The sequence below is a fragment of the Orycteropus afer genome, unplaced genomic scaffold (assembly GCF_000298275.1).
Source record: "Orycteropus afer afer isolate SDZICR_OR568_19922 unplaced genomic scaffold, OryAfe1.0 scaffold00263, whole genome shotgun sequence".
Taxonomy (NCBI): Eukaryota; Metazoa; Chordata; class Mammalia; order Tubulidentata; family Orycteropodidae; genus Orycteropus; species Orycteropus afer.
In genome coordinates, this window is record NW_006921850.1 from 3,375,598 (window position 1) to 3,401,276 (window position 25,679).

At 41.6% G+C, this 25,679-nt stretch overlaps 1 protein-coding gene across 1 annotated transcript in view; it reads left to right on the top strand.

Moving 5' to 3' along the window:
* Positions 1–25,679, top strand: part of ELMO1 (engulfment and cell motility 1) — a 679,198-nt gene that overhangs the window by 627,655 nt on the left and 25,864 nt on the right. Inside the window, exons 18-19 of the mRNA XM_007950092.1 lie at positions 3,470–3,582; positions 17,209–17,316. Of these exons, the coding sequence (XP_007948283.1) occupies positions 3,470–3,582; positions 17,209–17,316 (221 nt within the window). The remainder of the gene's footprint in view (positions 1–3,469; positions 3,583–17,208; positions 17,317–25,679) is intronic.

A 25,679-nucleotide genomic window follows, 5' to 3' on the forward strand; every position in this document is an offset into this window, starting at 1 on the left:
TAGAATGTTTGTCACCCCTGTATTCTGATGAACACCAAGAGCAGATCTCAGGAGAGCAGATCCCATGTTGAGGAAGGAATCTCATCATTCTAGTGGTACTGTTATGTCTTCTGGATGTGGCAGTGGCCTCCTTGTGCTTAGACATGGAATTGCTTTCCAGAAACAATGTTAGCCTTTGAACTGCTCTTCACATTGTTTTTGACAACCCCTCTCATCCTTTATTTTCTCTTCAATTTATTTTTATTTTTTTATTTTTTACAAGGCTCCTGTAGAGAATTAGGGGGATATTTATCAAAGCAAGCCCAGTTAACCCATGGCCTTGGTCTCCTTGACTCCATGTTGAGTATTTCAACACTCAATTATGGCCCCTAGTGTTATTACCTGGATTACCCTAGAAGTCACATCTCATCCACAGAAACACAATGCATGGATTATTATGTTTTCATAATACAAGTGAATTTTAGGGTTACATAATTCATTCTCAAGGAAAGAAGAGGTAACTCTAGAAAAAGGACAGGTATCCTGTTACCTGTGTCTCCCAATCATGTTTTGGAATCCTTTGGGGTTTTAATGAAAAAACGTTAATCTTTGCAGCAGCAGAGTCACTTATCCAAATAGTCTGTTCTAGAAGTCCCACAATAGTGTGTGTTGACTGAGACCATCTTGATCTCACCCAGATTTACACTGTTGTTGTTGTTTGCCGTCGAGTCAGCCCCGACTCATAGCGACCCCTCCTTGGATTTCTGAGGCAGTATCACTACGGAAGTAGGATTGCCCAACCTTCCTTCCGAGGAGTGGCTGGTGGGTTTGAACCGCCAGCCTTCTGGTTAGCAGTCAAGTGCCTTAGCCACTATGCTACCAAGATTTACACTAAGAACTCATTATTTGCCACTTAAAATTACTAGGAAAAACTGTCATTCATTTCCTTCTATATGATCTTTATCTCTGCATTTTCCTGTCCATTTTAATCACATCCTTAGCCAAACAAAGGGAGCTCTGGTAGCATAGTGCCTAAGGCACTTGACTGCTAACCAGAAGGCTGGCGGTTCACACCTGTCAGCCACTCCTCAGAAGGAAGGTTGGGCAGTCTACTTCCGTAGTGATACTGCCTGGGAAACCCAAGGAGGGGTTGCTATGAGTCCAGTCCAACTCGATGGCACTTAACAACAACATAGCCAAACAAAACTATTTTTTTAAAGATACATTTATATAATCAGAGAATTGATTAAATTCCCAAACTCCTTCCTCCAAGATTTCTTTGTCCTCTAGTGGCTTCCTTTCTTCTCCTCCCTGCCACCCTGTCTTGGAAGTCAGGAGTCCTAATTTACTGTCTTGTGTGACTGCACAAATGATTTCCCACCTTCTTCTCTATTCAGAGCAGAGTTCATCAAAGTTGCAGTTTACTAAGTCCATTTTACAAAAGCTGAATGCTGATAATAAATAGTTTTAGTAATCTGAAAGCCTGTGATGAAACCCTAGGAGACTTGCCCAGAAAAGACTTGACAAATGTACCAAGCTCTATTATTACATCCAGATTTCCATATTCTGCTTTATAAATGTTCATTTGGAACAGTATCAAATGACAGTAGATTTGAGGCCATTTAAGTCCAAGAGTTGTATTAGTGCAGTGCTCGAACATACTGTCATGGCCAGATCCCTTTGCATAAGCTTTATATTCTTTGTTCTCATGTGTAAATGGAAGCAGCTTGCCCGAGGAAGGCCAGAGTCTCCTACCTTCGCTCTATGCTTCACCTCTGTGAGCTGTTTTCATATCTGTAAGATGAGAATGATGATATTAATAGCTATCCCCAAAAGTTGTATTTGTCTATAGGGTGGTAATTGTTAAAAAGTGGACAGTACAATACCAGGCTCATAGCAGATGCTGCTTTACCAGGTGTTAGTTCTTTTCCCACCTGAGAATGGAACCCCATGAGAGAACAGGTGTCTTCAGTCTGGTGTCAGAGAAAGTCCAGAGATCAGGCTGTAGCTGATGAATATGTAAGCATTGACTGCAGTATAATATGTACATATGGAGTGTTTGGCTTAAATAAGAGAGTTATCAACACAAATTTATTAATACCTTGTATCCCTGTCCAGTACTTCTAGAACATCTGCCCTCACACGTTTGGGAGTCACAGCAGTTGCCCAGAAAAGATTTGTGTCCTCATTTGACAGATGAGGAAACTGTTAGTAGATGAATTACATGGCATGCTAGTAATTGGCAAAGCCTAGACTAATACTCTAGTCTTCTGACTTCTAGAGCTGTGTTCTGGCCAATACTTTCTACATTGCTCTGAGGGCTGGGTGTTGGGTCTCCCTATCCTGCTTGTACTAGAGTAACTGGCATCACTAGATTTAAGTGCTATCTCATATGATAAACATATCTGCTCTTCATACAGAGGATAAAATTTTGAAAATGTCTTAGATATAACCAAACACTTTGAGGGATTGAGTCACTGGGTATGGAGGCTCAGGACCATAATCTCAGGGAACACTGTTATCAATTGGCGTAACATAGTCCACAAAGACAATTTTCTACATCCTACTTTGGTGACTAGTGACTAGGGTCTTAAAAGCTTGTGAGCGTCCATCTAAGGTGAAACTATTGGTGTCTCCCTGTCCGGAACAAAGAAGAGTGAAGAAAATCTAAGATGCAAGGAAACAGTCCAAAGGGACTAATGGACCATGTGAATCCCAGCCTCTATGAGCCTGAGACCAGAGCTACGTGGTGCCTGCTACCAATACTGACGGCTCTGAAAAGGATCACAGTAAGAAGTGATTAGCAGCCAAATGCCTTAACGTTACACCTCGACCTCTAAAACTAGATTACATTATATTATCCTGACAAAAGATGCAAATAATCTTTAATTTATCCCATCATTATTCCAGTCTTTCTGGGCTAGAATCTGGGACAGTGATGTTGTTCTCATTTGTGAGTGATAGAATCAAAAGCAAAAGGTGGTCTTGTGGTTTGCCCAAACTAGTGTTTGCTGTGGATTAGGGAATCACACTGTCACCCAATATTCCTATTTGGTCAGATCACACACAGTGTCTAGGAGTTTACATACTTCGTGGAAAACAACATTCGCTTGGGGGAAGGGGGGTAGTGACCAGGAATTTATTGTCTTGGTCAAGCTGAGTCAACTTCTGCATAAATTTGTATCTGTGGCTTTGTAAAGTAGGAAAAGACATTTTTTGAGATGCCTTGGACTGGAAAAACATCACTGAAGTGGCTGGTGCTTTTATGAATGTTCTGTAAATGTCAGAGAATCTATCATGTTATTATAACTGATAACTCTGACCTATTAGACTTAATAAATGATTCTCTAAAGCACCAGAATGCAAGGTATTGGGATGTTCATGAAAAGATGGAGCTCACATTTCCCTGCCCTATCTACCCATTGGTGCCCATCCAACCAAGCACTGTTTTTCAAGGCATGCTGTGAAATATGTGCTTATCCTTTAACAGGGAACTCAAGGAGAAGATTCAGCCTGAAATCTTAGAGCTGATCAAACAGCAACGCCTGAACCGCCTTGTGGAAGGGACCTGCTTTAGGAAACTCAACTGTCGGCGGAGGCAAGGTATTGTTTGGGGGCACGTCAAACTTGGAATTGATCAACATGAGCCTGCTCCATGGGGAACCACAAGCCATGGTGCTGGTCTGTGGGTGGGTCATGCAGCATTGAATGTGTATCAGGAATAGGAATGCACATAAATTGTGGATTCCCCATGCATACTCAGGGAGACACCAAGTCCAGAATTACCAAAACACCCACCGAACTGAAGAGTCATTCTTTGTTATTCAGTGCTGTGAGACTGCTGCCAATGATGTCAACAACAGTAATGGGTACTAAGGGCTTACCGTATACCAGGCTTGTCTCTAAACAGTTTATTCATATTAGTTCATTTTATCATCACAATAACTCTATGATATAGATAGCATGGTTATCCCCAGGTCAGAGGTAAGAAAATCGAGACACTGAGGGGTTGAGTAATTTGCCCAAGGTCACAGAAGAGCAAGTATCCACACCAAAGCAATTCTATGACCCTTGCTTTTAATGACTCATTTGCTGTTGGATTTGATCTTGGGGTGTTCATCAAGGATGATCTTTATTCTCAGGTCCCACATAATAATTCTTTTCCAGGTCAGGATTATTTTTCTTGGGTATCTATAAGTTATTGTAAGCCAGCCTAGGATAGATTTGCTCTCCGTAATCTTTCCAGACAAATTTCTAAATTGTTCTATAAATTCTAACCCCAAAGTGTCAAATCAAAATGAGAACCGTTACACCAGTTGCAACAAGCAGAAAGAATTTCCAGCTGTTTCTTGGCTGGGAATGTAGAACCCCTTGATTGTTTTCTTGCTGCCTTGGCGTGCTGCTGATTGCAAAGTCAAAGTACTCTTATCACATTGTCCTAGAAACCAATGACCAAAAAGCAACACTGAAAACTAGAGGTTTAGGAGAGAAAAGATTGGGGAAGGTCCAGGAATGGGTAACAAAAGGAGTAACAAGCATATGCATTAGTCACCATACAAAAATAAACATCAGCTGTGGCCCAAGATAAATGGGAACAGATATTTCTGAAACACAACAGTTGCCCTGTTTAGACATAGCACTCATTCACTAGTACAATTGAAGCTTAGGTCAAGACCAGCCTGCTGATCATTAATTTTAACCATACTGAATATTCAGTAAATCCAAAATGTTTCAGATATTACCACTAAAAATCATCTCAAGGAACTCCTAAAGGCAGAATATCCTTGAGGAATAAAAATGCAGCTTATTCAGAGGCTGGGTAACCAGGACTGTAAGCTTCAAGCTGGACTTGAGGAAAGAACCAAAAACTCATTGCCATCGAATTGATTCCAACTCATAGCAACCCCATTGGGTTTCCAAGGCTCTAAATCTTTAGGGAAGTAGATTGCCTCATCTTCGTCCCATGGAGCAGCTGGTGAATTTGAACCACTGATATTCTGGTTAGCAACCAAATGCCTTATCCACTACACAAGCAGAGCTCCTTGAGGAAGGAACAGTGGTAGAAAATAAAGTTGCAACTGGGACTAAGACAGGCTCACCTAAGGAATAGCAGTGGAAGAGGTAACTTATCAGTCCCACTCAGCAATGGAAGGACATGTTAACTGCCTCATTTCTCAGTACATTCCTTGAATTTGTCGTCTTTGTCTGACTAAATGGTGTTTCAAGAAGATAGTTTGGCACAGTGGCGAGGACAAGAACCAGGAGCCAGGTGGTATGGATAGAATCCTTGTTCTACCCTTCTTTAGCTGTGTGGCCTTGGGAAGTTTCCCCATTTGAAATGAGTATAATAATGCTAGCCTCCTAAAGTGATTCCATAGGAGTTCTGGTAGCACAGTGTCTAAGGCACTTGACTGCTAACCAGAAGGCTGGCGGTTCAAAACCACCAGCCACTCCTGGAAGGAAGGTTGGGCAATCTACTTCTTTAGTGATTGTTGTTGTTGCTGTTATGTGCCGTCGAGTCAAACCCGACTCATTGCGACCCCTCCTTGGGTTTCCGAGGCAGTATCACTACGGAAGTAGGATTGCCCAATCTTCCTTCCGAGGGGTGGTCTTTAATGATACTGCCTCGGAAACCGAAGGAAGAGTTGCTATGAGTCGGGTCTGACTCGATGGCAAATAACAACAAAGTGATTGCAAAGGAAAAAGGTGATCATGAGTGGAGCTCTTAGAAAACAGCAACAAAATGGAGCTATTATTATTGAAGAGTATGTGAGAGGAAACAGTGATCTGGGACCTGGTAGACTTGACTCCAGGCTTCTCAGCTCTGTAATTGACAAACTGGGTGTTTTTAGGCCACAAGTTCCTATCTATAAAATGGGAGGATAGGACTAGATGATATGTAGGATTTCTGCTCTGTTAGCGAGAGAGTCAATTTTGTGCCCTGATCTCTTTGATACATTTGGGAAAAAAAATAATACTCAGAATATATTTTCCCCACAAAGGTGATTTTAAAAGTTCTTATTTACTTGACATTGCAAAGAGCCCAGAAGTATTGGGGGGTAGGGTGGCAAATAGGCACCTATTGTCAATCCTACCCTCTGTAGCAAACTGTTGAGCCGAGGTCCAAAGTTGCCAAGAAAGACACAACTCACACAGGCACTGGTTGGAACTATGCTTTACTCATATAGAGAAGAGACAGAGCAAAGTCAGTTTCAATAGTGGGGGTCAGTCCCCATGGCCAGCAGATCTCATTCCATAGCCAACACAGGATTCATGGTATGCACACACCCCTGTTCCCTCCCTGCTGGGAACAGATAGAGCAATGGGGTTGATCAGGTGCCATTTGACACTCACGCTTAAGCAGAAAAATGAAAATGTACTCAGAACAGGGAAGGAGGTGCCCTGATAAGAAAGAAGAAAAAATTGGGATGGGGGAGGCTCAGTTCCCAGCCTATATTACCAGGGAATGTTCTGGGCCCAAGGCTTCTGATTAGGTGATCCAGTGTGGGAGTCAGAAGCAGTCAATATAATGCTTTCTCTCTTTCCCAACACCTCCTAACCAAAAGTCTGCACTGATGCCCAGCTAGAGTCCTTCAGAAATAACTTTGTAGTACTATTTTTGACCTTCCAGTCTACTCCAATGGAAAACCGAACACTTTCTAGCCTGAAATGGGTAGAGTCTATGAGAATAATCCTATTTCTAGAAGTAATCATTTAGATTTTTTGTTGAAGAAGTGTTTGTCCCTTATCTTTCCAATTTTCTAGAAATGAATTACCTAATGAACAAAAAAAATATTGGCATCCAGATTATAAATGTATTAGTTCAGCTCCCTTGGGAGCATGACTATCTGTGTTTAATATAAAATCATTCTCTGAGTACAGAAAGGAAAGCTTTTTGGTGTTTGGTAAATTGATTTTAAATCTGGTGACTGGCTCTGCACGCTTAAAAATAGGGACTCAAAACAGACTGTACTGAAATTAGTTTCCTATCACCCCATCAAAACATTTTGTTAGATTTACACAAATTAATGAGAACATGATGTGAAGTCATTTTTACTCCCTTTGAGAAAGTTGCAGTTCCACATGAGATCTTAGCCTGAAACATACAACTATCTTCAATGTGCCACCAGCAGGTTAAAGAGCAAATAAGTTTTCCCCTCACCTTGTCTGGCTTTGGTTAGGTAGGAAACAGGCAAACATGCCCCACTCAAAGATGGTGCTATTTGCTCTGAGTATGTTGGCCACCATAATTGAGTGGGGCACCACTGCTTGTTTCCTAAAAAATACACCAAACTCAATGCCGTTGAGTCAGATCCGACTCACAGCGACCCCTCCTTGGGTTTCTAAGGCAGTATCTACAGAAGTCAATTGCCCACTCTTTCTTCTGAGGAGTGGCTGGTGGGTTTGAACTGCCAGTCTTCTGGTTAGCAATCACATGCCTTAGGCACTATGCCACCAGAACTCCACCAGAGCTTGTTTCCTACTCAGGTCAACATCCCACACACAAGAGATTTGGTTGCTATGCAGTGCCTACACTCTCCTTGTTTCCATCAGCCATGACTGAACCATTTCAATCCAGTTTGAAGCCCTGCTTCTCTCACAATGAGCTGACACAGACAAGTGAATTTAAGTAATTAACTTTATGGGGGAAACATGAAAGAGCTTCCAGTCCCAGAGAACTAGAAAGTAGAGGGGCAAATATAGAGCCTTTTCTGTGTCACATGTGACCACAAAATTAGTACTTGGCCAGCATTCTACCTGTCTCATTTACAACTCTAATACTTAGATGGACCGATGCAGACCTTGCAAATCTGGGTTTCTGGGAATTCTGACCACATTAGAACTGTGAGTCAGTAAATCATGTAAGACTTGATGAGCTGGGTTGAAGTTCCCTCTCTTCTGTACTCGCTGGATCGCCTTGGGCAGCCTACATAATCTCTCCATGCTCCTGTTTCATCAGCTGCAAAATGAGGACAAGACAGTGGTAGTTCAGTGGTAGAGTCCTTGCTTTCCATGTGGGAGACCAAGTTTGACTCAGTAAATACACCTCATGTGTAGCCACTATCCATCTGTCAGTGGAGGCTTGCGTTGTTACCATGATGCTTCATAGGTTGCAGCAGAGCTTCCAGACTAAGACAGACTAGGAAGAAAGGGCTGGTGATACACGTCTGAAAATTAGCCAAAGAAAACCCTATGGATCACATCCATCTGGTCATGGAGATGGTGCAGTACTGCGCAGTATTTCATTCCACTCTACATGGGGTCACCATGAGTCAGAGCCTGACTCCACTGCAGCTGACAGCATCAAACACAAAATGGAGATAATGTTAGTACTTACATCAAATAGTTGTAAGAGTTAAATAAAATTATGCATGTATAGCAGAACAGTGCGCAGCACATTATAAAACATTCATTAATATTTATTAATTTAGTTGGTAGTCCCTCAGGATATTAATTTTAGACAAGGGAGGGCGAGTATAGCATTAAGTGTTATATATCTTCTTCATTCCATTCTGCCCCTCACCACAGAGTATTAAGACACTCATTGTAGAATCCTCCACAGTGGAAATTGTCTTGCTCTTGCACTCCTTGAGCTTCTGCAGGAAAGTTAACATCCTTCTGTTGTTAGACCCACTCTTTGCTTGATGAGAACTTGCAGGCTCAGGAAAACTACCTCCCCCTTGGTTTTCTTACATTTCAGAGCTTAGAATCTCTCTGAGTCACTTGCATTGAACGGCCTTGATAAGAGCCCAGGGGTAAGCAAGGGAGAGTCATTTCAAGAAGTGCTAGCAAGAAACTTGCTCCTTCCTGAGGACATTGCCCATTTGGTTCACGAGAACCCCACCTCTAAGCACTAACATGGCAAATTTATTTTGGATTTCAGTGCTTGGAAAAACTTACCTCCTCTGAAGAACCAATCAGCATACTTCCACCTTTCTGCCAACAAGAACTCTGTACCTTACAATTCTCTTTGGCTTAGTCTGAGAACTCAGAGCCAAACAGGAGAACCAGGAACAGAAAACATGAAAACCCTTTTGGCAAGCAGCTTCTTTCTTCCTCACCCCTTGATTGAGATTTTCTTTTTATAGTTCATTAAATCTAATTGTGGTGGTTAAAATTGTATGTCAACTTGGTTGGCCCTGGGTGAGTGGCTGGGCAGCTGGTGGTAATTATTCCCTATGATGAGACTGGGAATCGGCTCCTTGGTGGAATCTACCATAAGCAGCTAAGGAGCTGCTTTAGGGATATGGCTGCTTCTCATATATAAGCAGCAGCTTTGGGAGTGGTCTTTAGTTTATGGCATGCTTGGACCCTGCATGTGGCCGAGTTGTTATTCAGCAGCCTGCCATGCTCTGCCAGTCTTGGGACTTTCAGTGGACTTGAATCAATGGCCTGTTGTGTGGCTTGGTAATATTGGGACCATGCCCTGTTACTTGTCAACCTTGGGGTTTGTAGGCCTCAGCAATCATCAGCTAAGTGAAGAAAAGCCTCCAGTTTCAGTGGGCTGGGAACTGGGGCAGAGCTGAAGCCCAAGGTTGAGGGGCTTTCAGCCAGCTCCTAGAGCCTGGCACTTTGAACTTGGATTTAAAGCCTCCAAATTGTAAGAATAATCTCCTGTTTGTTAAAGCTATCCCATTTGTGGTATATTCTTGTCACAGTAGCACTGATAACCAGAACACTGATCATATCTAAATTTTAGAAACAGGTGAGTAAAAATAAATAGATATTTTCAATGAAGAAAGCCAGATAATTTCCAAATGATCAAAATAGTAGATAATCATTGTTCCCAAAAGGTGAAGGAACCAGAAGTATGGACAAGAGGCATTAATCATTGACTGGAAGATTGAGAAGACAAAAATTTTTATTGAAAGCTAGATCTGTGAAAAGTGCTAAAGGGATATTTTATGTATGTTTTACTCATATAATTATCATCTACTTTATAGATGAAGAACAAGATCCTAAGGTTTTTATAATTTTACCAAGGACTCACAGTTAGTGAGTGACAGGGCCAAGGTCTGAACTCTAGGGTATGTCTGACTCCAAAGCCTGTGGTCACACCAAATCATATTTAAAAGTGTTTAGGGGCTCTGGAGTCATCTTCAGCTAATATAAGGAGACAACAGTCTCCAGGGAAGCAGAATTCTGAATTTGAAGAACGTACGGTGATGAGAAATATTTGAAAAGCAGAATAACCTTTGTATCTGTAGGTATTTCCCTTTACTGGAACAACAGAGAAATCTTTAATCTCATCACCTGAAAGAAAGCATTTGGCTTAAAAAAATGTTGTTAGGGTCCCTTATATATTAAGGTTGTAACTTGGAAAAATTCAACCTTGAGCAGGAAGTAGACTTTTTCCTCACAATGAAGATCGCACATTGTAACCTAGGAAAGATAGGAAATCCTAGCAGAACTGTGAGGATGTTCCCTAAAGACCTGTGGCCGACTCCAAGCTTGGCTTCAGCCTTAATGATGATGACAGAATACAGGCTGCTCAGTACCATGGAGTAGCCACTAGCTACCTGTGATTATTTAAATAAATTATAATTAAATAAAACTAGGAATTTATTTTCTGAATATTGGATAAAACAGATATAGAATGTCTTCACCATTGCAGAATGTTCTATTGGACAGCACAACAAGAATTACAGTTGTCAGTGGTCATTAGCTCCAAAACAATCTATGTGACTTTAGGAATAGCTTTAATCAGCCCTGGAGACCTTTCTACCGGGCTTTCATATCAGATTTTTCCTCTGATCCTCCACACATATACATGAAAGGAAAGAAGAAATGAAGCACAAAATTGTCTCTATATTTGAGTTTTGAGTTTCTGCATTTGAGGGTGAAGAGACAGCTATTATCATACTCTCCTCCGTAATCATCTGGAAGACCTCCATATTAACTCTTATTTTGTCTTTAAATGCTAGGAAACAATCTTTGATAATGTTCTCACTGCTTCTTGCTAATTGCTTTTAGTGACATAATCTATTTAATCATTGCCCAGAGGGTTTGAGGAACTAGTAACATCATGCTGGGTTTTGAAAGGAAAGTACACATTTTTCTTACCATAAAATAAACTGCAAATCAAGCTGCTGATGGCATCTGACATGAGCCTGTCTTACCCAACAGGCCAGTGTGCTGGGCTAGTGGGGACCAGCAGCTCTCTTCTCCTTTATAGCAGCTCTACTTTTGAGATGGGAACAATGATGATTTAGTGGTAGAATTCTTGCCTTCCATACAAGAGACCTGGGTTCAGTTGCCAACTAGTGCACCTCATGTGCAGCCATCACCCCTCTGTCAGGGGGGCGTATGTGTTCCTATGATGCTGAACAGATTTCGGTAGAGCTTCTAAGACAGACTAAGAAGAAAGGTCTGACAATCTACTTCTGAAAATCAGCCAATGGCTCACAATTGCAGGTAATAGTGCAGGACCTGGCAGTGTTTTGTTCCATTGTTCATAGGGTCACCACGAGCCAGGGGCAAACTCTCAGCAGCTATCCACAATACAACTTCAGAGATGGAAATACACAAGTATTCACAACTCTAAACCTTTCCAAAGTTAAAGGTTTTAGCTTTTATCCTGAGGGAGGTAACAGCTGAGTACCCATTTGATTATGGGCCAATACAACCTTCTCAAACCTTTTCAACCTCTTTTTCCAGTTTTTTGCCATCCATCCAAGACTTCCTATTTGATGAGGTAGAGTTGACCATGTCACTTATAATAGTGTGCACTGATCTTTTTTGATCTATTCCATTTCAGTGGTAGACTGTGAAAGAGGAACTTATATAGTGCATTAGTTAACTGGTGCTGCTATAAGGATTTTCCCCATCCTCCAAACTGCTACATCATCTGCTTTGGCTTGGATGGAGATTATTGGGAAACAACAGTCAACCACCCTACTATTCCCCATTATGTGCCATGGACCCTAGGTAAGCAACTTGCCCTAGTGAGTATACTAGGAACAATTACTATTCAGGGAAGAGGACTCCAGGACTCTCATCAGCTCTGACAGTGCAGAGAAGACAGTCACTGTCATCATGACACTGTCCCAGTCCTCTGGCAGTACCGTGGCAGTAGGTGGCTTTTACCAGCAGAAATTTATTTTCTCACAGTTTAGGAGGCTAAAAATCCAAATTAATGACACTGAGTCTAGGGGAAGACTTTCTTTCCTGTCGATTCAGGGGAGGTCGTTTTCTCTTTTCAGCCTCAGTTCCATGGTTCTTTGGTGATCTTCCTCTGGTATGGCGTCTGTCATCCCTCGTTTGTACTTGTGTCCTTCTGTGCCTGATCTGCTCTTTTCTATCTCAAAAAGTTACTACTTTAAGACATATCCTGCACTGACATGGCCTCATTAACATAATAAACACACCAAAAAATAAAAAACTAACTGCTACCGAATTGATTCCAATTCATAGCAACCCCCATTGGATTTCTGAGGCTGTAAATCTTTACGGAAGTAGATTGCCCCAACTTCCTTCCACGGAGTGGCCAGTAGTTTGAACCACTGACTTTCTGGTTAGCATCCAAGTGCCTTATCCACTATGCCACCAGAGCACCTTCCCAAATGAGATTACATCCTCAGGTATAAGGGTGAGGATTATAATTCTGGGAGTGACACAATTCAATTCATAGCATACAAGTTAAGAGGAAAATTATCCAGAGGAAAGAGGAAAACGGGGGGCAAGTGGTGTTATGTAAATCAAGAGAATTTCAACTTCTGGGAGGAAGGAATTCTGACAGCCAGCACCAGGTGCTTTTATGACACATTTATTTCCAGGCAGCCTTCTGAGTTTCTTTTAAACAAATATTAACTGCAACTTTGCAAGGAAAGTAGTTGTCTTGCCTCTTGAAACCCTGATAAATAGCTACTTTACTCCAGTAGTTTATGAATGTGAGAATATATTACACAGGAGACCTTCCAGCTTCATATTTTTCCCTATCAGCTGATTTTTTCTTCCCTCTACTTCCCAGACCTATCAGTGTACAGACACATGTTTCCACCATCTTTCTCTCAGCTAGCTGCATTTAAGACTGAGGGAACTCATTCTCTTGAGCTTCTTGGCTTTGTCTCTTATGTCTGCTGTGGTAGTTAAGGTTGTGTGTCAACTTGGCTGGGCCTGGTTTTGAGTGGCTGGGTAGCTGGATTTATTCCCCGTGATGAGATAGTAATCACCAACATCGTGGAATCTGCTGTGAGCAGCTAAGTAGTTGCCTTCTGGGTGTGGCCTGCTTCCAGTATATAAGGAAAAACTTTGAGAAAGGTCTCTATATCTGGATCCCGCATATGGCTGTGTCTTCATCTCCAGTTCCTGGACTTGAACTTGTGGACTGCCATGTTACCTGCCTATTTTAGGATTGTGCCATTTTACTTGTCGATCTTGGACTCATCAGCCTTGGTTGCCAGCAGCTGCATGAGTCAGAAGAAGCCTTTAGCTCACTTCAGTGGGCCTGGAAAAAGAGGCAGAGCAGGAGCTCAAGGTCAAGGGGCCTTCACCCACCCCCTAGAGCTGGCACTCTGAATTTGGACTTCCAGCCTCCTAAACTGTAAGAGAATAAATTCCTGTTTGTTAAATCCATCCACTTGTGGTATTTCTGTTATAGGAGCACTAGAGAACCACTGAAACTGTCTTTCATCTTAATGATGTTTTTGCTGTATTCAGTAGAGTGTTATGTGTAGAGTAGACACTCTGAAAATATTCCTGAAAAAATTTGGGGGAATAAAAAGTTGCCATCCAGTCTGTTCTGCCTTATGCTGATCCCACGTGTGTCAGAGTAGAACTGTGCTCCATAGGGTTTTCAGTGGCTGATTTTTTGGAAGTTGGTTGCCTGACCTTTCTTCCAAGGTACTCTGCATGGAGTTAAACTATCAGTCTTTCAGTTAGCACCAGAGCACCTATATAAACTTACCCTGAAAGTATATAAGCAGCAAAATTTCTTTGAAGTTTGATATTTTTTATGCAAATAAATATAAATTGGTGTAATACATTTGTATACCACTTGAATTTCTTAATTTCTCCCTGTCCCAAATATATTGAATATAATTGATCCTTGATTGTGCCATGATGACCCTTTGAGTTCAAGTCCCACTGTTTACCCTGAGTTTGTGCCAGCTTGAGAAGCAAGGGATTCCTATAATGAACATGGGAGTTCTGGTGGCGTAGTGCCTAAGGCATTTGACTGCTACCTAGAAGGCTGGCAGTTCAAACCCACCAGCCACTCCTCAGAAGGAAGGTTGGGCAATCTACTTCCATAGAAATACCACCTTGGAAACCCAAGGAGGGGTCGCTATGAGTTGAAATCAACTCGACAGCAGTGAGGTTTTTTTGTTTTGTTTTTAAGACCTTACTCAGAACAAGACCTGCATGTGCAAACATCACATCTCTGATGACCTCTTTCTTGGCTTTCTGTCACTCTTTAGTTGCTCACATAGCCAAAAATCTCACCTCAGAGGTCACAAATGTTCCAACTGGCTTTGTGATCATATAGGCTAATTAGACGGGGCAGAAGATCCTTTTGGGGAAAAGGAACTGCCACAGACTATCTGGCCAGACCCATAAAAGGTTCCCTCATGGACACTGTTCATGGTCAAGGTCAAAGCATGGCCTCCTCCTTTGAAACTAGTTATTGTGAATTACAAGTCAAATCTACAAATGTGTTCTTCTCATGGAATACTGATAATTACACATCAGCCCAATTAAATTGGCTATGATTTATTCAGGGAATACCTGTGTTCCCTCCCTTTGAAATGCTTTTCCAGGAAAATGACCTGTATTTGGTATATATAAAACCATTTTGAAAATTTAGCAATTCCAGATGTTTTCCTAGTGACCAAATAACTGTTTTTCAATCCTCTCAAGCATTTACAGCAGAGTTCAGATTATTTTATGTACATATATTGCTATAGTCTGACTATATGTCAGGAATTCTTGAACCCTATTCATAGATGAGGAAGGCAGTAGTCACAGGGGACTTTCCTTCCGAGATCAGGTGAGGACATTTTTGTTTGCTCATTATGTGGCTTTTATTTTCATTTGTAAATTTTTTTTTTCTATTAAAAGAATCATAGTTAAAACCTGGTTTTGCAGTGAAAGCAATTTTAGATTTTTTTTTTTTAAAGGAGTTTTTCTTAAAAGTGTGGTGGAAAGCTTTATAGTCAGAGTAGTTTCAAAACAGTTTCTGACTGAGGACACAGAATTGGCCAGCTGCATGACAATATAGAGGGGCTTACAGATAATAGACACATTATGCCTTGGGCATTTTGACCATTTTATCCGTTTAGCCAGCAACAGCTGTGCAACTTCTATGTACCTAGTCTGTGCTAAAGGACTAGGACAGTGTCATGAAGACAGTGACTACCTTCTCTGCACTGTCGGAGCTGGAGTCCTCTTCCCCGAACAGTAATTGTTCCTAGTATACTCACTAGGGCAGGTTGCTTACCTAGGGTCGGTGGCACATAATGGGGAATAGGGTGGTTGACGTATGTACCCCAATAATCCCCATTCAAGCCAAAGTAGATGATGTACCAGTTTGGAGGATGGAGAAAATCCTTCCAGCTGCAGTAACAAAAGAGGGTTTCCTGGATGAGGCAGAGTCTAAGCTGAGCCTTGAAAGCAACACAAAGATTGCTGTCACCATTCCAGTTCTTCATCTATGAAAAGCAGTCTTTGCCTCCTTCTCCCTACCTCACAATTGTGTTCATATTTCATTACATTTGGGAACAGAGGTAATAAAGTTGAGGGAGTTATTTATTAGAATGATCCTAAGTCCTTAGTCATGCCTATTCTGGGGACTAAACTCTAGGAATTAATGAGACAAAGGATTGTGAATGTCCTTATTCTCTGGGTAAATTCCTGAATTACTTAGATCATTTCCTCATGAGTGCCAACCCCTATGTGTTCCATTAGCATTCTTACTATGCTTTGATAGATTAACATGTGTGTGTTAGCTTCAGGAGGTAGATCATGGTGAACTTGGCCTTGCTATTAACATCTTAAACTTTAAGAGAAGAAAGTAGAAGCAGAAAAGTTCCAAAAAAGCTCTTTTTTTCCTACATTTCTCCTTTTGGCCAGACCTAACTGGGTAAGCAGGAGCTCTGGTAGCGTAGTGCCTAAGGCACTTGACTACTAACCAGAAGGCTGGCGGTTCAAACCCATCAGCCACTCTTCGGAAAGAAGGTTCGGCAGTCTACTTCCATAGTGATATTGCCTCAGAAACCCAAGGAGCAGTCACTATAAGTTGGGTCTGACTCGACGGCACATAACAACAGCAACAACTGGGTAAGCAATAGTTCCCCAAGTGATTGCAAATAATGATAAAATACCCTCTGGAATCTGCCACTCAAAAAACCTATTGCCATTGAAGTTGAAAGATTTAATAATTTTACCAGTAGTAAGCATACAGGAACTAACTAAATAACAAAGCAGGACAGGTACTAACTAAATAACAAAATCAAAAGGGGCCTTTCTTCCCTGAACCTAGAATTCATTATTTAAAAAAAAAAATTATTGTGGTAAATATATATGTAACAAATGGTTCACCATCTCAACATTTTTCATGTGTACAATTCAGTGGTATTAGTTATGTTTATCATGTTTTTCAACCATTACCATTAACCATTTCCAAATTTTAACATCACCCTTACCAGAAGTGCACTGCACTGCCCCTAACCCAGAAGTTCCACTTTTCCCCTCTCTTCTGCCCACTCCTGATAACCACAAATACATTTTGGTCTCTATACACTTGCCTCTCCTAGATATTTCATATAAATCAACGAAACCAAAAACCAAACTCACTGCCATCGAGTCATTGAGTTGGACCCAACTTATAGCGACCTTTCCTTGGGTTTCTGAGGCAGTATCTACAGAAGTAGATTGCCCCATCTTCCTTCCAAGGAGTGGCTGGTGGGTTTAAACCACCACCCTTCTGGTTAGCAGTCAAATGCCTTAGGCACTATGCCACCAGAGCTCCCATATTAAATGAAATCATACAATATTTGTCCTTTTTTGACTGACTTATTTCACTCAACATAATGTTTTCAAGGTTCATCTGTGTTGTAGCATGCATTGGGATTCCATTTCTCTTTATGGCCAAAAAATATTCTGGCAGACTCAAAATCAAATGAATTGCTTTTTCCTCCAGGCAAGGGTATTAAGAAATATGGATGTTGATATATTTGGAAACCAGATTCACTTACTTATAAACTTGTGTGTGTATGTTTTGTTTTTCCCCAGACAAATTTTGGTATTGTCGGCTTTCACCAAATCACAAGGTCCTGCATTATGGAGACTTGGAAGAAAGCCCTCAGGGAGAAGTGCCCCATGACTCATTGCAGGACAAATGTAAGTGGCTTTCTTAGGAAGGAGCCTTGAGTTTTGGTTGTTGTTTTGAGTTTGGTTTGTTTTCTAATACTAAAGTATGCAGAAAAACTGTCAGCTTAAATAAACCCTGTGGGCATGTCTCATCTTGTCATGCTAAATCTCAGCCTGAGTGTTCTCATCAAGTTTGAGACTTGGTGGATGTGGGGCTTAGGCTGAGCTGAGGTGAGCACACTACAAGTGCTCTCAGTACTTTTCCTGAAAGATTTAAACTTAAGAGTTCAAATGGTCACTTTTGCATTACTTATCCAGGTGCTTTCAACAAGCAAAACCAATATAAACTTAATCCTATTGACAATCTTTTTATGATCGTTCCAAATAATTTTACATGAATTGCATGCTTGATTTCTGCCACATTTACTCATTGTTTAGCGTATTCCATAATTACAATGCAGCACTAATGGCAGATCCAAGTATAGCTAACTTACTTCAAAGAAGTGATCTAAATACTTTGAAAATTTATGATCAGTTACATTTTATTTGCTAAACATTACCTGAATTACATATTATTAGTATTAATTTGCTATTGCCAAAAGTTGTCTGTCTTAACATGTATGCTTTTGAAGAGTCAATAATATGCTGGACTTTTTTAGACCCACACCAACCCAGGTGCCAGATTTTTTTATTTTTTAGGGTTTTTGGTGGTTTTTTTTTAATTTTTTTGACAATGTTAAGTACGCTAGCTCTTATACCAAAAAACCGAACCAGTTGCCATCAAGTCAGCTCCATCTTACGATGACCCTATGTGTGTCAGAGTAGAACTATGTTCCATAGGGTTTTCAATGGCTGATTTTTCAGAAATAGATCACCAAGACTTTCTTCTGTGATGCACCTGGGTGGACTCGAACTTCCAATCTTTCAGTTAGCAGCCAAGCATGTTAGTCATTTGCACCCCCCAGTGACTCCTCCAAAGTATGGTGGTGGTGTTGTTAAGTGCCAACAAGGCAGTTCTGACTCATAGTGACTCTATGTACAACAGAACAAAACACTGCCTACTCCTGTGCCAACCCCACAATCCTTGTCTCGTCTGTCAGTTTGTCATCCTGTGGTGGCTTGCATGTTGCTGTGAGGCTGGAGGCTATGCCACCAACATTTCAAATACCAGCAGGGTCACCCATGGTGGGCAGGTTTCAGTGGAGCTCCTAGACTAAGACAGACTGGGAAGAAGGAAGGGACCAACTACTTCTCAAAGAATTGGCCAGTAAAAACATAATCCAAAATATTATGTAAACAGTAAAATGCACAAAAGTGATCAATTTACTTGGAAGAGAAATGATGTAAAGTAAACATAATTGCAGAGGATATCCCAGGCAGAGAAATCAAAGAGTGAGAAAACAAATCAGGACACTTTTGAATGATTTTCCAAAGTCACATTGAGCCTGTAGTGAGTCAGATAAGAATATCCCAGACAGAGTCCTTACCCCTAAATCCCCGTACCACCCCTCCTGCCATCCCAGGGCCTATCAGGGTCAGATCTGCACTGCCTTTCTTATAGCTCATGGCCCTCGAAGGCAAAAATAAATCATGAGTGGGAAATTTCCTGACACAGCCAGACTTCATGCTGACATATCAGGCAGACAGCCTAGAATGTACTTTCTTCCTCCAGCTTAAAAATGGGAAAGTCTGCTTTTTGTAGTGTCATTTAGTTCAGAAAATGTCCTTGTTTCCTTCCATAGAATTGCCTCCCCATCCTATTTTATTGGCACCATAGTGAGGGAGAAAAAAAATCTGAAATTTGCTGCTACAGAGAGCCTGGGATGGAGTCCACACAACCCTAATATGTGGGCAGTCTCAGGCTTCTGCTTATAGGCAAAGAATCCTCCCTTAGATCTCAGAAGGGTCCCCACTTCCCAGCCTGGACAAGCTAGACCAATGGTTCTTGCACTATAGTCCTGGCTCTCACAGGAGCATCACCAGAGACCTTATTTGGGAGGGGAAAAAAAAAAACAAACAGTTGCCATGGAGTTGATTCCAACTCATGGCAACCTCCTATGTATCCCTGTAGAACTGTGCTCCATAGGGTTTTAGTGGCTGTTTGTTCAGGAAACAAAAGGTTGCCAGGCCTTTCTTCTGAGGCTTTTCTTGGTGGACTTGAGCCTCCAAACTTTTGGTTAGCAGCTGAGTGTGCTAAACTTTCGCACCATGCTGAGACTGCAAAATCTTGTTAGACACGCAAAATCTCAGGCCCTGCTCCCAGACCTGCTGACTCAAAACCTATGGGGCTGAGGCCCAGAAATCTCTGAGCTAAATACTGCCCTGTACTCACATAGTGATTCCCTTAATTTTGCCTTTCATCAGTAAATAAATTTAAAAAAATCAAATTGATAAGGGATTGCTGAGTTTTAATTTTGGTAAATAAGGATATTAAAAAATAAAATCTAACAACAATTTAATATCATAAATCCTTTCATAAAAGTAGTGATCCTTGATGACCCAAAGAGTAAAAGTGACCTAATCTTGGAATAAAGGACAGTCCCTGCTACCAAATTAAATTGTTGGTAAGTGCCATCGAGTTGGCTCCAACTCATAGTGACCACATGTACAAAAGAACGAATTAAATTAACTTTATGCAAAACTTACACCATTGTCCTCATTTTCCTCCATTTGTTGTTAGAAAACTCTTGTGAGCTAGAACCAGTCCAGAGGCCAGCAGTTTGGAATCACCGCTCTGCCGGCATAAAATGAAAACAGTTGCTCTTAGCAAGCAGAACTCTGTAGGAGTTCTCCCACAGCCTCATTCTTAACATGATTAACAGATAGGGAGAGTACCCTAGGCAGAAAGAGCACAGCTTGATTCAGTGCTTCCCAATGGGATCCAGAGATCTGTTCTGCCATTTGTGAGGCTATTGTTTGTCCCCATATTTATAGGGACAGAATCCATTTCTCAACTCAAAGATAGACATTTGACCCCCCCCCCCCCAAATTTGGTATATTTTATGTGGTACTCTCCCATCCTAGCTGGTCATGTTGCTTAGGAAATTGGTCACCTCGCTCCTAGAAAATGTTCAAGGGGTAGACAGTACCTGAGCCTCATGTAGGGATGGTTCCTAGTCCTTCTCCCAAGCTGATGCCCATTGTCCCCCACCCCTAACCCTATTAGGCCATCACTCCAAGGATCCATAGGTGAAAATAACTGGCTAGGAACCAGGAGCCTTGATGCCAGGGAATCTAAAAGCAGAAGTAGACTTGCCAGGATGGCTGCGGGGGAAGAGCAAGGCCAGAGCTGCACATTTCCAAATGGCTTTTGATAATGGCACTGGAGTGATGCTGGCTCTGGGGAAAGGGTGCAGCAGTCCTTCCCTAGATGCCTCTAAAATTCCTCTCCACCCCTCTCCTCTGCAATCTTTGAAGTATTGCAGAGTTCTGGAGAGCTGCTCCTCTAACAGTTTATTCACTGCAAGACAAACCAAGAATGCATACTTGTGTGGGTGAGAGAGGAGGTGTATGCAAGTGGGTGCTAGGCATATGAATGTGCATGTGGGTGAGTAGGCATATGAATGTGGGAGTGAGATTACATCAGTATGCACATGCATGCCAGTGGTGAGTATGTGTTCACGTAATGAAATAAAATAAAGCCATAATGTGCTCAATATGAGAGGGCCCCTGGCCTGGAAAGGAAAGTTTGCTGCCTCATGCCTGCCACTTGTTTTGCATTTAATTCCAATTGTGCATTCTGCCTGGAGCAGAATAGCCACTCTCTTGGAGCCCTTAAAAGTCAGAAATCTAATTCCACTAGAAAAATGAGAGGATCCTTTAATTAATGTTAAGTGCCCTTGCTCTAGCCATGTACAATTGCCCTCTCTTGAGACCACAGGGAAAATTGTCATCTGCCCCTTGAGTTAATCAGTGCAGGATATTGAGGTATTGATGAGTCAAACAGTGTAATTGAATTCTCTTAACATAGCTAGTGTGGCTAAGGTTGAGGACCTCTCCTTGTCGACCTTCACCCCTAATGGTTTAGGAAATCTCTCTTCTCATATTCCTTTTACTTGTCAGGAAATATGGCCCTTGTAAATCCATATCTACTTACAACATCTCCTATTGGCCCCATGTAACTCTCCCACTAGGAGCTCTAGTAGCATAGTGCCTAAGGTACTTGATTGCTAAACAGAAAGCTGGCAGTTCAAACCCACCAGCCACTCTCAGAAGGAAAATGGGGCAATCTACTTCCATAATGATACTGCCTTGGAAACCCAAGGAGGGGTCGCTATGACTCGGGTCCGACTTGAGGGCACCTAACAACAACAACAACAACTCCTCTCCCACTGGGGCTTACGGGCAATCCTCACCCCCACAGGACACTCCCACCTTTCCAGCCCTGCTCCAGGGCCATCATTGCCTCCTTTTGAAAGAATATAGGCCAACATTTCTCACTCCCACATCAAAGGGGGTAGGAAGGAGAGTATAGCCTTGCCCCCAAGCATGTAAGGGGATTAATACTATTACAGTTGAGAGCAGCTAACAGAGACAGGTGAAATCGTCACCTGGAACATTGAAGAACAATGAATAATTCAGGTCCCTAAATCTACAGAGAGAATTAACTTTGATTTTTGATGATGAGAATAATTACTAATAGCATTTATTTAGTGCTTACTATGTGCCAGAGAGTCTCTGGGTGGTACAAATGGTTCAGCACTCAACTACAAACCTAAAGGTTGGCAATTCAAACACACCTGGCGTCACTGCAGAGAAAGGTCTGGCAGTCTACTTCCATAAAGATTATAGCCAAGAAAACCTTATGGAGCAAGTGTGCTCTATAACACATGGGGTTGCCATGAGTCAGAACTGACTAGACACCAACAGGTTTGGTTTGGGGTTGGTTTCCTTTATGCCAGGTGCTGTGCTAAGAGCTTTATATAAACTATCCTCTCAACAACCTGAAGAGGTGAATAGTGTTGTTCCTGTTTTACAGATAAGAAAACAGATTTTCCTTAAGGAACTCATTCAGGGTCACAGTGTTTGTAACCATCTGACTTTGTGGCTCAGATTTACACCCACTTCTCTGTACTGCCTAGATTAAAAGCCAACAATGAACTTGGCACCAATGTTAGGAGTTAATTCTCAGAACAATCCTATGAGATAGATTATATGGAGACTTCTTATTTCATGTGAGTCTCAGAGGCTCAGAGAAGTCAAGCCTAAAATTGCACAGCCAGTAGATGGATCTAGGATTCAAACCCAGGCTCCCTGATACCAGTGCATGGCCCTTTCTCCCAATCTGTGCTGACCTGCCAGGTTAGAGGCCAGGTGCTTCGCTGAACTGGACGGCTGAAATCAGTCTTTCTCTCCTCATCTCCACACACAGGAACTTTTCTTGTACTCATGGTTTAGCAGCCTCTTTCTGGCCATGGTTTCAGCCTCAACATGGCTTGCATTGTGGTGTCCACATTTGCTTTTTCAATGGCATTTTTATTTTAAATTACAATTAAGGCCCTTCCACAGATATTAGTGATCACAGAGTTTTATGAGATTGTATAAAGTGATAACCACATTGGGGCTTTGTTCAGCGTAGTTTGAGGTACCTTCTAAACACTGGGAGAAATCACAGCTCACCAAGGGAGCATGTAGGAGGAAGAATAGCCCCAGCCCCAGCTGTGTGATATTGCATCATTTACTTCTTTTCTTTCGGCCTCAGTCTTCCCATCTACAAAGTGAAACTGCTGAATTAGATAGTCTCAATCCAGCTCAAACTAAAAAAAAGCATGGAAAGGAATGAGGCTATGTCTAGGGGGTGAGGGGCGTTGCTTCCTTCACTCGTGACCCTCAGTTCCCATCTCACTAGGCCCTGGGTCTTCATTTGCTCCCACACAAAAAGGCCTGATCTACATACCAGCCTGGTTTTGAAGTCATCTCAAGACCCCACTGTCTCCTTAGAGTGTAGGTTCAAAAGCTGTATGTCTGATTTCTCTAATTCTGCTCATGGTAACAGAGAGGAAGGCTTTTCAGCCCTTTCATGACTAATCTTCTAGTACATCTTGAGAGAAACTCTGCAAAGATCAACCTTTAAAAGCCATGCTGTATTTTTAGTATTCTGTATTTTCTTTTTAGCCATCATCCTATGAGTGATATCACAGCTTGTCTCCTTGACAGGGGACAATGCATGTAAAAAACATAAAATACGTATTGCCACAAAACCCGATGGAAAAGCACCTTTTCTCACCTGAAGCCTTCCCATTAGAGATTCTGAAGACTGCCCCATGGCAGACATGTATGTTACTCTTGTCTCATTCCATATAATGCATTTTCAAAGCCAAGGGGTGACTTTCTATTTATAGATGTAGACAATCTCTTTAGTTCATTGACCATGTTATATATTACATTATAAAAGACTTGTACAATGCAATTATGACTAACGCTTTGAAACTTGAGGATGTTTTCATAAATTGATTATGCTAATGATATTGCAATCACTTCAATGGTGGATTTCTTATTGAAAAGTAAACCAACTTCCCCAAGTGCACAAATATACCCTCTCAGAGCACTGAGTAGGCAGCTAGATAGGCTACTGAAGGGCAACAGGGCTGATTATGAAAATGGATTTGAGAACTTAAGTCAGTGTTCAGAGTTAAAGGTAAGTTCAGAAATCATAGGGACTACATAAGAAGATACCAGTCCAAAAGGGGCCAGGCAGACAGGCAGGAAAAGTATCTGAGATAAAGAGGTAAACCAGTCAGGATAGACTACATTGCTACATTACAATGCAGGAATAAACAACCCCAAAAATCTCAGTGGCTTAGCACAGTGAAGTTTATTTCTCACTCACATTATGTAACTTACATGGGTTGGCAAAGGGCTCCTCCAGGCTTACAGACCAATGGTACTTTGCCAGCCCTCAACTGCAGCATATGGAACATGTTGCCTCTTCACTTTTTGCAGCAGGAGAAGAGAAACTGGAGGACACAGGCTTTTCACTGCGTTAGCCTCGAAAAGAGACATGCCACTCCTCTTGCATTTGATTGGCCAGAACTAATCACAAAGTGCAAAGGGCACTAGGAAGTAAAGTCTTCCATCTGCTCAGAAGGAAAGGAAAGCCAGGTATTAGTGAGCAAACATAATGTCTACCAAAGGGGGTCTATAGTCAGGGGCTGCAAGATAGAGGGAGGAGCAGACATGTTGGGGAAGATAGCAGGGGCATCTGCAAAGACTTTCTGAAGAGTTCATTACAACATCCCACTCTTTACAGAGTTAGAATTCTAGAGCTCCAGCAGTGTTCATATACATATGGGCAAAGTTCTTAGTAATCTTAGGCTCCCTGAAAAGTGTTAGCTTTTAAGGAGACTTCCTGTCATATTGTTCTAATATTCTACATACTCTGTAATTTTATATATTTTATCTAAATATCATCCCCACAAATCAATTTTCAAATAAAGTATGTGAACTTACACTTAAAATCTTCATTATCTTTCTCATTCAGAGAGTGTAAAGAATTGATTACTTAAAGCTCCTATGGATCCTAACTTTGAAAAAGCCAAGCCAGTTTGCTTGAGCCCCTGGATTCACAATCCTCATTGGAATGTAGGATTAAGGATCAGAGTGGGATGAGATGTCTTTGCATTTTTTAACTTATGGCTCCAAACTATCTGTCATAAATTGAATTGTGTCCCCCCAAAGTATATGTCAACTTGGCTAGGCCATGATTCTCAGTGGTTTTGCAGTTATGTAATGATGTAATTTGGCAGTTATGTAATGATATGACTTGGTAATTATACAATGATGCAATCATCCCCCGTGACATGATCTGACATGATTAGACAATCATTTGTAAGGGGATTGGGATGGGATCCAGTACCCTTCATCAGGTCATAGCCCTGATCCAAAGTAAGGGGAGCTTCCTTAGGGTGTAGTCTGCATCACTTTTTATCTTGCAAGAAATAAAATGAGATAGAAATGAGCAGAGATAGAGGGACCAAGAAAGAAGAGCCAGGAGCAGAGTGTGTCCTTTGGACCCAGGTCCCTGCACTGAGAACCTCTTAGACCCAGGGGAAGACTGATGCCAAGACACAAGGAGATCTCTAAGGAACTCCAGGCCCACAGGTGTTGAAAGGAGATGAAGACCTTCCCCCAGAGCCAACAGAAAGGCACAGCCTTACTCTAGAGGCAGTGCTCTGAATTCAAACTTGTAGTCTGCTAAACTGTGAGAGAATACTTTTGTTTGTTAAAGCCATACACTTGTGGTATTTCTGTTATAACAGCACAAGACAACTAAGATACCATTGACTGACTTCTTTCTTGGTTGACCTTAACGAAAAGGTTTAAATGCACAAATATTTTCACATATTTTATTATCCTTCATATCCTGAGTAAGACACAAGACAACATCATTTTAT